Source organism: Microcaecilia unicolor, chromosome 2, assembly GCF_901765095.1.
Source record: "Microcaecilia unicolor chromosome 2, aMicUni1.1, whole genome shotgun sequence".
Classification (NCBI taxonomy): domain Eukaryota; kingdom Metazoa; phylum Chordata; class Amphibia; order Gymnophiona; family Siphonopidae; genus Microcaecilia; species Microcaecilia unicolor.
Genome location: NC_044032.1, coordinates 67,888,304 through 67,903,179, shown reverse-complemented (window position 1 = coordinate 67,903,179; position 14,876 = coordinate 67,888,304). Strand labels below are relative to the sequence as shown.

Genomic DNA, 14,876 nt, shown 5'->3' with positions numbered 1-14,876 from the left:
ACACTACTACAGGCCACTTTTTACTGCAGCTTAGTAAAAGGGCCCCTTATACCATTGGGGGTGTGACTTGGGGAGATTAAGCTGGGGCGGAGATGGTAGGGGAGGTGCACCACTGCAACAGTACTTTGTTTTTAATTTTAATTAGGACCACCAAACCCAAAGTGGATAATGCGACTGATACCAAACGCATATTTCAACAATTTTATAAAAAAAGAAAGGGAAAAGGCTTCAGAAATCTGTGGTAATATAGCACCCTAACGGACCGTTCTGTACAGTGCTCTGTTGATACTCAATTAGAGTTTATTCAAAGCTATTTCCACTAGACCTCAATCTATCATCAGCCAGAAAAACCATTTCAAAACCTTTATTGTTAATTTTACCAATAACTATGCAGACGTTTACTCAAAAAAACCTAGCACATAAACTATGCAGTAAAAGTCTGCATAGTTATTGACAAAATTAACAATAAAGGTTTTTTCTGGCCGATGATGGATTGAGGTCTAATGGAAATAGCTTTGAATGAGCTCTAAATGAGTATCAACAGAGCACTCTACAAACCAGTCCGTCAGAGTGCTATATTACCACGGATCTGTGAGGCCCTTCCCCTTTCTTCTTTTTTATAAAATTGTTGAAATAGGAGTTTGGTATCAGTCGCATTATCCACTTTGGGTTCGGTGGTCTTGGTTACTGTATATGTGGACAGTGAGTCAATTTTGTTAAAAGTGTTTAATTTTAATTAAGCCATCTACAAACTGTGGCTGACAGCACAGGTGCTCCTACAACATGTGCCACTGCATGCAACAGGGTGCCTCTGTTGTAAGTGTCTTCCCTGTATGGTAGATGCAGGGCAGATACTGGGCGTGCTCCTCTATGCATTTTCAGCACAAGCTTTGCACTTATTGCATACCAGTTTTGCACCTAGCGTATGGTAAGTGTAAAATCTTACTGCACTTTAGTAAAAGGACCACTAACAGGTGAATTTTCGAAAGAGAAGGACGCCCATCTTCCGACACAAATCGGGAGATGGGCGTCCTTCTCACAGGGTCGCCAAATTGGCATAATCGAAAGCCGATTTTGGGCGCCCTCAACTGCTTTCTGTCGCGGGGACGACCAAAAATTCACAGGGGCGTGTCAGCACCGTACCGAAGGCGGGACTGGGGCGTGATTTAGAGATGGGAGTCCTCGGCCAATAATGGAAAAAACAAGGGCGTCCCTGATGAGCATTTGGCCGACGGTCCATTTTTTTTCACGACCAAGCCTCGAAAAGCTGCCCGAATTGACCAGATGACCACCGGAGTGGTCACCAACCCCCTCCCACCCAAAAAAAAATTTTAAACATTTTTTCTAGCCTCTATGCCAGCCTCAAATATCAAATATGCCCAGCTCCTTCACAGCAGTATGCAGGTCCTTGGAGCAGTTTTAGTGGGTGCAGTGCACTTCAGGCAGGCTGACCCAGGCCCCCCCCCACACCTGTTACACTTGTGGTGGTAAATGTTGAGCCCGCCAACCCCCCCAAAACCCACTGTACCCACATGTAGATGCCCCCCTACACCCCTTAGGACTATGGTAGTGGTGTACAGTTGTGGGGAGTGGGTTTGGGGGAGGGGGTTGGAGGGCTCAGTACCGAAGGAAAGGGAGCTATGCAGCTGGGAGCAATTTGTGAAGTCCAGTGCAGTGCCCCCTAGGGTGCCCAGTTGGTGTCCTGGCATGTGAGGGGAACCAGTGCACAACGAATTTGGTTGTTTTTGAGATGGGCATCCTCAGTTTCCATTATGGCCAAAAACCGGGGACGACCATCTCAAAAACGACCTAAGGACGACCATCTCTAAGGTTGACCTAAATTTCATGATTTGGGTGCCCCAGACTGTATTATCGAAACGAAAGATGGACGCCCATCTTGTTTCGATGATACAGGTTGCCCCGCCCCTTTACGGGGCCGTCCTGCGAGGATGCCCTAATGACAACTTGGGCGTTCGATTATGCCCCTCTAAATGCTTTAAAACATTTGGCATTTTCAGGTTCTTCAAGACTTCATGCTGAAGGCTATATTTTGCAAGTTTTTACCATATTATGGTGGTTATTTTAGAAGCTCTATTTTCGTTTTGGACATCTGAAAACTGGCATGCATGTCCAAATCCCAATTTTACAAAGGCAGGATATGGACATCTAGCACTGCAGTATGTCATATGGAAGGGGGCATGGTCTGGGTGTGTTTTGGGTAGGATGTCAAAGTCTATAAAGATGAACATTGCTATTTAGACCTAGTGTATTTGTCACATCTGGGTTACAGAAAGATGCTCTGATTGAGCAGCTATCCACTGGAGAAATTAAGACACAACAGCTCCTTAATCTCCCAGTGGTTGATGCCCCCTCCCTGTACCCTGAATGTGAAACCTACAAGGGGTACCAAGCTCTATGACAGCTTCAGCTATTATAGGCATTCTTAACAGAGCAGCATGTAGGTCTGAGAAATAGCCTAAAGGTTAGTATAGTAAACTGAGAACTAAGAGGCCCAGGTTCAACTCTCACTTCTGCATTTTTACGAAAGTTTATTATAGTTTTCTGCTTCAGATTACATATATCATTTCACTGAATATATTAGTTAAAATAAACTAGACCAGGGGTTTTCAACCCAGTCAATGGGGATATTCTGAAAACCCCGACAGGCTGTGTGTGCCCTGAGGACTGGGTTGAAAACCTCTGAGCTAGACAGTGATAGCATTGAATAAATGGAAATCTTTTCACAAGAGGCCTACTGCAAGGTTATTGCCAGTGGCTTTCCTACATTACTGAGTTAAAGTCAAAGGGGGTCACAAATGAGTGCCTTTGTACTTCTATGATTCAATGATAACGCATTGCTTATAAAAATAAATTTGCTTGGCTGAATTGATCATCTTTACTGCACTTAATCATTCCAGTTGGAAATTTATGAGGGTTTGTTTGATCTGTCACACCATTCAATTTTTTGTACTCAGCTGTGTAATTTAGCATCTCTTAATCAAATATGGTAGTTTTTTGTTGACCTTTATTCAGTAGTAGACCATTGCTCAAATGTTGCATCAGTGATTTAATAAAAAATTCACTCACAATAGGCTAAAATGTTTGTTTTACATGATCTACCAGGCAGGGTCAGACCTGGGATTACTTTTTCTCTGTCCCTAGTTAATTTGTGATGTACTTTAACTTGTAAGAATCAGAATAAGCTTTCAACATCCTTCGTATATTCTATTTTTTCATTATGGTTGGTTGATTCAATCTTCTTGAATAATCAGAGCAGTCAATCAATATTTTGTTAAGGCTGGAAAATAGTACAATTAGGGAGCCTTTTTCTAAGCTGCTCTAAGAAATGGCTTAATGTGGCCTTATGCAGGTCTTTCCTGTGTGTTAAGCCCATTTCTAGTGCCGTTGTAAATTCAGCCCTTTTCTAGTACATCTTTTTCTGGCTGTGCTCTAATGTTAGAATTAGCCATGACTGTTTAAAAAAAATTAACATGGGAGCACTTACTGCCTCCTATTCAGTCCACAAAGGGGCATGGCCTCATATCCCCTGACAGCATAAGAACACAAGAATAGCCATACTGGGGCAGACCGATGGTCCATCTAGCCCAGAATCCTGCTTCCAACAGTGGCCAATCCAGGTCCACAAGTACCTGGCAGAATCCCAAATAGTGGCAAGATTCCCTGCTACCAATCCCAGGGCAAGCAGTGGCTTCCTCATTTCTATCTCAGTAGCAAACTATGCTATAATGCCTCTCTATTGATCCATGGTGCAACTTCACCTTGAGTGTGTGTTCAATTCTGGTCACCGTATCTAAAAAAATATACATAGCAGAATTAGAAAGGTTCAAAGAAGTGCGACCGAAATGATAAAGGAATGGAACTTCTCTCATATGAGGAAAGGCTAGAGGTTAGATCTCTTCAGCTTAGAAAAGTGATGGCTGAGGGGAGATATGATTGAGATAGACACGGGGAAGCCACTGCTTGTCCTGGGATTGGTAGCATGGAATGTTGTTACTATTTGGGTCTCTGCCAGATATTTGTGACCTGGATTGGCCACTGTTGGAAACAGGATACTGGGCTGGATGCACCATTGGTCTAACTCATTATAGCAATTCTTATATTCTTATACATTGAGAGGATGCATTCCTTGATGCTACATTTAGGGCAGGAGAGGAAAAGAATACACAAGGTTGGCATTTTTAAAAAATCGTTTCTCATACTTTCTCAGGAAAAAAAATCTACCTACAGACTAAAAGCAAATGCAAGTACTTTTGTTTAGAAATTGGTGCAAATTTCCAAATTAAAAAAAAAAAACAGCATGCAATCTTGGACCATCCCAGTGTGTATAATATGAAAAACCATATTAGTCCAAATAAATATAATAATTGCCCAATATGGCAACAGTGTTCTTTCAGACAAGTTAATGTTATGTTATCCAAGGAATCCTTTTACTAAGCTGCATTAGGCACTAACGCAGTGATTTTCAACCTTGCGGCACACTTACAAGGCACATAACTGGAATCTAACTCATACCCACCTGTCGCCACTGGCATCCATTCCATCCCCACCCATCCTTGCAAGTAATCTCCTCCATCCCCACCCATACCTGTAACCTTCAAAAGTTATTTCATTTAATTATGTTACTGGAATAAATAAATAAATAAATATGTATTCTTCACAATTAATATTTCCAAATTAATAAAGTGGCTTTGCTTATTTGTCCCCACTCTGCCTTCCTTATATCATTGATTTGAGGAGGCAACTTACAGTTCTATCACTGTACACTATGACGCTCTTTTTCAAAGCACTTAGGGGCCTTTTACTAAGCTGCGTTGGTGCCAACAAGTGCCCAATGCGCACCAATTTGGAACTACTGGGCGGCAATTTAATTTTTGACATGTGTCCACTAATCATGCAGGAAAATCTATTTTATTTTCCAGCACACAGCGCTAACCAGGCAGTAATCAGCATTGTACACGCATTAACGATTACTACCTGGTTAACGCGTGAGACCTTACCACTAAGTGAATGGGTAGCGGTAAGGTCTCAGACCCAAAATGGACACATGCCAATTTTCATTTTGCCGCATGTCCACTTTCGACCCTCCCCTCCCCCAAAATGGCATTTTTTACAGGTGCGCTGAAAAATGGATCTGAGCGCATCCAAACCACGTGCCTACACTAGCGCATGCCATTTTTCAGCTCACCTTAGTAAAAGGACCCCTTAGACTTACAGAGTTCCATAGGTTACTATGGGGCTCGTGTTCGAAAGAGAAAAACATCTAAAAAGTGGCATAACGCAGTTTTCTTGTCAATAGTCCAATTTGGTGTTTTCAAAACCCATTTTCCAGCTGTTTTTCTATGCTGTTCATCTGCAGTGCGTCCAAGTTTCAAGAGGGAATGTTGGGGACATTTGTTCAGGTGGGCTCTTTGTGCATACTTTTGCACTTGTACACCCCAAGCAATTTTATAAATACCTCGTTCTGTGCCTGAAATGCTGTTTTACCTGCAGAAACAGCTTATAAAATCCCCTCTTTATTTTTCAATATACAGAATGTATTAAATTGTAACAGAAAATTGAAAGAAATAATGTCACATCAGGACAAATAAGACAGTGTTGTACATAAACGAAGTCACTCTTCTTCAGAAAAGAAAGCTGACATAAAAGTAATTGTAGTCAAAAGCAATCATTCCTACTTTTTCCAATATGCAGGTCTGTAGGGTTCCCAATGGAATGTACGAGCCTCTCAGTGACCACCTACCTGCTCAGAGTCCTCCAATACATCCAAGTACCACGTCCTCCTCCCTTCAATAATTCAATTGGGAGGGAGGAGTGGCCTATTGGGAGAAAGAGTGACCTAATGGTTAGTGCAGCAGGCTTTGATCCTGGCAATCTGGATTTGATTCCCACTGCAGCTCCTTGAGCAAGTCACTTAACCCTCCATTGCCCCAGGTACAAAAACTTAGATTGTAAGCCCTCTAGGGACAGAGAAAGTACCTGCATATAATGTGTACAGCGCTGCATATGTCTAGTAGCGCTATAAAAATGATTAGTAGTAGCAGTGCACCCGCACTTGCTCTCTGCCCAGGCTGATGCGGCAAGCCTCTCACTTCTACGTGCATAGGCCAGCACATGGAGGATACCACACACATGTGTCAGTAGATCAGATGACCTCTGATGCTACTCGCCCAAGCATGTGTCAGAGTGATCCTTGCTGCATCAGCCAGGGCAGAGAGCAAGTGTTGGAGAAAACGAAAGAGAAAGTAGGATTTCTGGATGTACATCAGGCAGACAAAAATGGGTACACTGGGTATACTAATTGGTCATTATCCCCCAAATTCTATAAAAGTTGCTTAGAATTGCATGCACAAATTTGGGCGCACGCCTAAATTTGCGTGCACAATGTAATTGAATAGTGAGCCAATTAGCACCAATAATTGGCTTCTTAGCAAGCAATTATTTCTGCTAATTGAATTTAATTAAAATTTACGTGCCATCCAAAAAGGGGGCGCAGCCATGGGAGGGTCATGGGCAGACCGGGGGAGTTCCCACAATTTATACATGCTGTTATAGAATAATGGGGATCTGTGTCTAATTTAGGTGCAGGAATTTATACCAAGGTTTCATTAGTGTAAACAAGCCGTTGAGCCCATTAAAACGGGCAAGAAAGCAGCTGGAGCCCCGCCGAGTCCAGCCGAGCCCCCGCCCAGGAAAGCCGCCCCAGGGGATGGTGGCCCGGGTCACAGCAGCAGCAGCAGCAGCAACGGCAGCAGCAGCTCATCGGAACTGTCGGAGTGCACCTCAGAGCTGCTGTCGGATGATCCCCGCCCGGAGCTCGCCGGTCACCCGTAGCTCTGTTCCTGCCTCCTCTAACAACGTCGGAAGAGATTTGTGACGTGCCACGCATGCGCGGCACGTCGGTCACTCTTCATTTATATATTAGGATGGTTGCACTAAGTGCTATTCTATAAATGGTACCTTTAAATGCCATCTATAGAATAGTGTTAAACGCTATTTTTCGGTGACGATTTTTAAGGCACCATTTATAGGAGGAGGAGTGGCCTAGTGGTTAGGGTGCTGGACTTTGGTCCTGGGGAACTGAGGAACTCAGTTCAATTCCCACTTCAGGCACAGGCAGCCCCTTGTGACTCTGGGCAAGTCACTTAACCCTCCATTGCCCCATGTAAGCCACATTGAGCCTGCCATGAGTGGAAAAGCGCGGGGTACAAATGTAACAAAAATAAATAAATAAATTTAGTCCTATATTCCAATGTCTTCCTTGTATCTATATTGGTAAGGTCAGTCATTAGCTCACTTCCCTTGTCATTGCAGGGCACAGCATATATCTAGTAGCACTTCAGAAATGATTCATAGTAGTGGTAGTAAATATGGTTGGCTCTAAAGACCCAGTCAGCACATGGGCTGACCTAAATAAAGCCTGACCCAAGGTTTCTGTTTTTGCTTCAGCAAATCCGTGTGAGCTGCTCTGTCGACCCGTAGATGGACACTTCTCTGAGAAAATGTTGGACGCAGTTATTGATGGCACGGCCTGCTTTGAAGGAAACAACAGCAGAGACATCTGTATTAATGGCATGTGTAAGGTATTGGGTATGTTTCTTTTGTTGGATTATTTGTAGTAAATAATTAGCAGATTTTAGTACACACAGCTTCAGCTTTAGAAATGTTAATTTCTTTCTTCATCTCTCTCTCATTCACCCCTGAATAATTCACTGCTGAGTCACTTTAAAGTTGAAGTAACAAAACATCTGTTTACTCACAGTTTGTAGTTTGATTATAATCAGACAGGCTTATATATACATATTATTATACATTTGTATTATCAGCTCCTTCCATGTGCTTAGATGGTAATGGATGCTCACACCACCATAGATCCTCTCAGGTTAGGAGAGATCATGAGCTCCATGTGCTCCATGTGCTGCATGTGCTGCATCTGCTGTGTCTAACCCCCACAGGAAGTTGCATAGCTGTGTGACCTCTCTAAGTAATTCACATCAGAGGTCACAGAGTAATCACAGAGAAATAATAGGTGACAGGCAATGCATGTAAAATACAATTACATTCCAACAAACCCCTTCTCATGCATTACTGTCATGCAATTATTTATTCATACAAAGTCCAAGCTTTATACGCAGATTCACAAAATGTTCTCTGGGTAACGGTTTGGTCATGATGTCAGCTGTCATCTCACTGGTGTGACAATAGTGTAGACTGATGACCCCTTCTTTCGCCAACTCTCGCACGTTGTGGTATTTCGTTGCGATGTGCTTGGTACGTGACTGAACCTTGTCATTCTGTGACAGTCGGATGCAGCTCTGATTATCTTCCATTAACTGGATTGGTCTCTTTTCAGCTATTCCGAAATCCAGCAAAAGTTTTTCAATCCACATCAGTTCTCTGCACGCTTCCGATACGGCCACATATTCAGCTTCTGTAGAAGACAAACTCACAATACTTTGTTTATGACTGGCCCATGAAATTTGTACATTTCCATACATAAACACATATCCACTTGTGGATTTATAATCAGAATGATCCCCTGCCCAATCTGAATCACAGTAACATATTAGTTTTGGATTACTATTGGCTGAAATCTTTAATTTACAATCAATGGTACCCTTTAAATACCTTACCATCCTTTTAACTGCAGTCCAATCTGATTTGGTAGGTGAGCTGACCCTTCTGCTCAAAATTCCTACTGCATTTGCTATATCAGCCCTGTATGTGGTAGCTAGATATAAAAGCTTACCTATGGCTGATCTATATTGGATGTTATCTGGTAAAGGTTCTCTTACTGTTTCATCCTTCAGAAAATCAGTGATCATAGGAGTGCTTACAACTTGGGCATCTTGCATACCTAAACTTTCAATAAGCTCATTTATTTTCTGCTTCTGGCTTAGAAGATAAGAACCATCATTTTGTTTCTCAATTTCTATACCAAGATAGTATGACACATTACCAAGTTCTTTTATCTCAACATTGTGGTTTAAACACTTTACAATGTCCTTGTACTCTTGCTCACTTTCGCTTGCAATGAGCAGATCATCAACAAAAGCTAAAATGTATGCATATTGTCCATTTGTGCACCTAGTGTACAAGCATTTATCTGCTTCACCTTGCTTAAATCCTAAATTTGTCAATATTTCATGCAATTTTTCATTCCAACATTCTGCACTTTGCTTTAATCCACAAAGACCTTTGTTTAATTTACACACTAGCTGTCTTTGTTTTGTATTTATGAAACCTGTTGGTTGTTCCATGTACAAGTCTTCAGTTATATCTCCGTGAAGAAACGCTGTTTTCACATCAATGTGTTTGACTTGCATGCCTTTTGAGACTGCAATGCTCAGAAGTGTTCTAATTGTCGTGTGTTTCACTACAGGTGCAAACACTTCATCAAAATCTTCTCCATATTTTTGAAGATATCCCTTTGCGACTAATCTTGCTTTATACCTTTCCACTTTTCCTTGTGCATTCCTTTTTAACTTGAATACCCATTTGCATCCTATAGCTTTCTTGCCAGGAGGTAATTTTGTAAGAATCCAAGTATTATTTTTATCCAATGCATCAATTTCTTCTTGTGCAGTTTTATGCCATTCAGCAGCTTCTTCTGCTGACATTTTCTCAATCTCATCCCATGTTAAGGGCTCTTGAGCTTCTGCTGACTTTGTTAGGTAAGACAGTCTTGGGGGTGGAACACCTTTGTTTTCCCTGGATGAGCGTCTGACAACAGGTTGGTCTGACCTTTCCGCATCCTCTAAATCTGAGAGTCCTTCTCCAATTGATTCCCCTTCTCCAACTGTACTGTCTTCTTCAATGATCCTTTCTGTGTCTGCTTCCTCTGCCTGTTCCTCGTTAGATACAGATGAGTTGCTTTCAGACATATGGTTCTAGTTTCATATTCTGGATGATAAGGCTCATCTGGGATAATCCAGCCTTTATCAACCCTTTTGTTTTCATCAAAATATGTAACATGTCTTATGCCAACAATGCCAGTTTTCAGATTCAAAATTCTATATCCTTTGTGTCCTGGAGCATAGCCAACTAAAATGCCCCTTTCTGTTGTGGAATCCAGCTTATGCCTTCTTTGCTTTGGTACATGAGCATATGCTGTACTTCCAAATGTTCTTATGTTTGACAGGTTTGGCTTCCTACCATGCCATGTCTCATGTGGTGTGCGCTCAGCGCCTTTAGTTGGCATTCTGTTTTGTAGGTACACTGCTGTGAGAATTGCTTCCCCCCATAGTCTTTTAGGGAGATTGCTATCTGACAGCATACATCTGGTCATTTCCACAAGTGACCTAAATTTTCTCTCTGCAACAGAATTTTGCTCTGGTGTATAAGCTACTGTTGTGATATGTTGAATGCCTTCTTGTTCTAGAAATGTGCGCATGCTTTGTGAAGTGAACTCACCACCATTGTCGGTCTGAAGAACCTTTGGTTTTCTTTCAAATTTATTGCTCACCATGGCTACGTATTTCTTCAGCATGTCTGTGACTTGACTTTTCTCTTTCAGCAAATAGGCCACACAATATCTAGAGAAATCATCCAAGAATATTAGCACAAATCTGTTATTTCCCAATGATGGGATATTAAACGGTCCACATAAGTCACTGTGTATTAAGTCCAGCACTTTATTACTCCTATTTCCTGTGTATGCAGGAAATGAGGGTCTCACACCTTTTTGAGTAACACAGTCTATGCATTTCTCCATTTTACCAGCATCTGCACTTATCTGAATGCCGGTGGCCAGTTGCTTACTGTAAAGATCCTGGATCACCTTAGAATCACGATGTCCCAGGCGGCGGTGCCAGATTTCCAGACTACATTTACCATCATTCTTCCTTACTTGCGCCATATGTGAGGCTTCACCTGAAATGCTCAGTTTATAAACATCATTATGCATAAAAGCTTCAGCATACACTTCATCATTTTTAGAGATTGTGCACTTACTGTTTTCAAAATGAATCGCAAATCCCTTCTTATCTAATGTAGATACACTAAGCATATTGCAAACTGCTTGGGGAATATACAAGACATCACTTACAGGAATTTCTTTAACTTCATTAGACACTTTGCATTTTAAGAATCCAATACCTTTTGCTTGGATCTTAGCAGTCCCTGCGTTTGCAGTTTTAAGAATTCCTTCTTCTGGACACATTTCCTGAAAGAAATCCTTACAATTGGTTAAATGGCATGTGCTCCCCGAATCCAAAATCCAAGTACTTTCATTTGAATTATTATTTACCATAGTCAAAGATTTTTCTGCCATTAGAAAGCCCTTGTGTTTATCTTTGTCCTTCATACATTTCCTGGTTTGAAAATTCTTTAGTTCCATTGGCTTAGGTGAGCTAGAGGGAGTGTTTTGTGTTTCCTTACACCATTTAGATACATGTCCCTCCTTTCCACATGAGTAGCAAATCAGCTTGCCCTTGGGTGGAGTTTTCTCATAGCTCCGCCTTCCTCTGTTCTTTGCCAAGAAATTTGTTTCATTTCTCTCTGACTGACTTTGAGAACACATCTCCTCAGAATCATTTATTATGCATTCCTGCCTTAGTTTTGATGTTGCCTGTTCAAAAGATTGCCCTTCAATGGCCTCATTTACAGACCTAAAAACATCAAACTTCTTTGATAGTGAGGTAAAAAGAAATGCTCTTTTCAATGCATCACACATGGGAATTCCAGAAAGTTCTAACTTTTGAAATGAAGACATAAGATGCATAATGTGATCATTACATTTACTTTTATCCCTTAATTTGGTTTCATTCAACTCTGCCAGCCAAATTGGTTGCTGCTTTGCATATGTAGTTGCATACATAGTTCTCAGTTTATATAAAATGTCCTTTGGTGTATCATTTCCCTCCACTAATATGGCTTGTTTCTCTGAGAGAGCTTCCAAAAGCATGCACTTCACATAATAGTTTGCATTGTCCCATTCAGCCATATTTTCATCTGTTCTGTCTTGGTCTAAGCATATATTTAATCCTTTTGCTCGAAGGAGACATATGAATCTTAGTTCCCACTGCCGATAATTAAACTCAGTTAATTTAGGCACCTTGAGAGAATAGAAAAATGGTGAATTTCTTCCCTCAGCCATTTTCTTAGCCTTCTGTCTGCTGTGTGGGGGGAGAGAGAGACAGACTGAATCTTTCCTTTAAAACTTAAGAGAAAAAATGTGGCCTTTTTTTTTCTGCCTGGTAATATTTCTCTTCTTTTTCAATTCCTGAGCCCATAACCCTTTTGTTGGATTATTTGTAGTAAATAATTAGCAGATTTTAGTACACACAGCTTCAGCTTTAGAAATGTTAATTTCTTTCTTCATCTCTCTCTCATTCACCCCTGAATAATTCACTGCTGAGTCACTTTAAAGTTGAAGTAACAAAACATCTGTTTACTCACAGTTTGTAGTTTGATTATAATCAGACAGGCTTATATATACATATTATTATACATTTGTATTATCAGCTCCTTCCATGTGCTTAGATGGTAATGGATGCTCACACCACCATAGATCCTCTCAGGTTAGGAGAGATCATGAGCTCCATGTGCTCCATGTGCTGCATGTGCTGCATCTGCTGTGTCTAACCCCCACAGGAAGTTGCATAGCTGTGTGACCTCTCTAAGTAATTCACATCAGAGGTCACAGAGTAATCACAGAGAAATAATAGGTGACAGGCAATGCATGTAAAATACAATTACATTCCAACATCTTTCACTACAATTTCATGGTGTAATTTAGTACCCCCCAAAATAGTATTGCAAAAACCTTATTTTCCAGCCTCTATGCCACCCTCAAATTCCGTACCCACCTCCATGACAGCAGAATGTGTTCGATCCTCTCACAGCCTTTCCCTGGGTTAGATGTGGGTCTCGGGTGCACTGCAGGGTCACATCAGCATTGCATTGTGGTGGGTGTAGGGTATTGGGCTCCGTGATTTCACTAGCTTGTGTTACAGTCTTATGATGTTGGTAGTTGGTAGGCTCTTCTCCCATGGTGCTTTTCCCTCTGCTTACTGGGTCAGAGTGTGCCCTGTTTTGTTTCTGGTAGTCCACGAGGTAGTGGCCATTTTTATAAGTCCGTTTTAGATCCCTTTCGTGTGTTAGCCACGTTACAGAACTTAGTTCTTACTTTGAATGTTGCTGAACGAGGGCATTGTACACCATTCTGCCAGCTCTGAGCTACTGCTAATCTTAGTACCAGGGAGACTCGTTGCCAGCGGGGCACAACCTCTGATCTGCAGTTAACTGTGAGTAAACGCAGTTATTGAAATAAAGGACGTTTTCAGCGAGATTAGTCTTACGGTGTGAACTGCTGTGCCAAGGTTATACAGCAGCAACAAGTCCTGTCCCTGGAGCAGTTTTAGTGGGTAATGCAGTGCACTTCAGGCAGGCGGACCCAGGCCCATCCCCCCCTACCTGTACCACTTGTGGTGGTAAATGGGAGCCCTCTAACCCCCCCCCAAAAAAAAAAACCCCACTGTACCCACATGTAGGTGCCCCCCTTCATCATTAAGTGCTATGGTAATGGTGTTGAGTTGTGGGGAGTGGGTTTTGAGGGGGATTTAGGGATCTCAGCACCCAAGGTAAAGGTGCTATGCACCTGGGAGGTAATTGAATGTTTTTTCCTATTTTGTTAAAGTGCCCCCTAGGGTAACCGGTTGGTGTCCTGGCATGTGAGGGGGACCAGTGCAATACGAATTCTGGCCCCTCCCATGACCCAAAGCCTTGGATTTGGTCGTTTTTGAGCTGGAACGCTTCAGTTTCGATTATCGCTGAAAAACGAAAACGCCCAGCTCAAATAAACGCCCACATCTCAAAAACGCCCACATCCAATGCATTTGCCTGGCACAAACCGTATGTTCGAAACTATAGATAAACGTCCATCTTTTTCGAAAATACGATTCAGCCCACCCCTTCACGGACCCGTTCTCGTAGATGGACGTTCTTACACATGGGCGTTTGCGTTGGATTATGCCCCTCTATATCTACCATGAAACCCACTTTTTGTGCTTGTAATCCTATCCCATCAACTTGGCTAAAACTGCCCTCATTAGGTTTACTTCCTATACTCCTATCTGTCATTAATCTCAGTCTGGACAGTTTCCTGATCTCTGGAAAAATGCATTGGCTCATCCAATCCTCAAGAAACCCACTGAGAGCAAGGGCTAGCATATTTCTACATCCGCAACCAGAAATTCTACAATCTTGGAATAAAAGGCGAGTGGGCGATGTGCTGAAAATTAAAGGCAACATTCCCACTTGCCTTAAGATCCTTTTTATGTGGCCTAATAATTGCCAACTTCCAAGCCAATGGAACATACCCCAAGGATAAGCTTTCCTTCATCATATCATAAAGAAAAGAAAAGAAAATCACAACAAACCACTTTAAAAAAGGAGTAGAAAATGGATTGTGGGGTGCAGTAGTCAAACGTATTGCCTGAATTGCATGAGAGAGCATGGAAGGAGATAAATCCGGGAGCATGGAAAGTGTAGCAGATGAGGATGCTGAAGCACTCAGGGAACAAGCACTCAGAGAACATGACTCAGAAATAGGAATGGGGGCAGCAATTGACCTCTATCTGCTGATCTAAAATCTGATGCAAAGAAAGAACTTTCCCAGAAAAACAATCTGCAAAATCATCTGCAGAAAGAGTAGTATCCTTGAAATTATCCAAAGAGGAAGTTGCTAGGTCCTGTAAAATAGCATATAATTTTTTAGAGCTGGGAGCTCGAAAATTCATTCAGAATAAAATATTATCGTAGCCTTACACAGCTGCTGTTTATACAGAAGGGATAGTTCACAATAACTGATGATGTTAGTATGGCTGAATAGACACCTGTATTCTGTGGAGGGGAGG

At 41.8% G+C, this 14,876-nt stretch overlaps 1 protein-coding gene across 1 annotated transcript in view; it reads left to right on the top strand.

Annotated features, from left to right (window-relative positions):
- ADAMTS12 (ADAM metallopeptidase with thrombospondin type 1 motif 12) overlaps positions 1 to 14,876 on the top strand; it is a 744,436-nt gene that overhangs the window by 432,579 nt on the left and 296,981 nt on the right. The window contains exon 13 of the mRNA XM_030193011.1: positions 7,468 to 7,601. Coding sequence (XP_030048871.1) covers positions 7,468 to 7,601 — 134 coding nt within the window. The remainder of the gene's footprint in view (positions 1 to 7,467; positions 7,602 to 14,876) is intronic.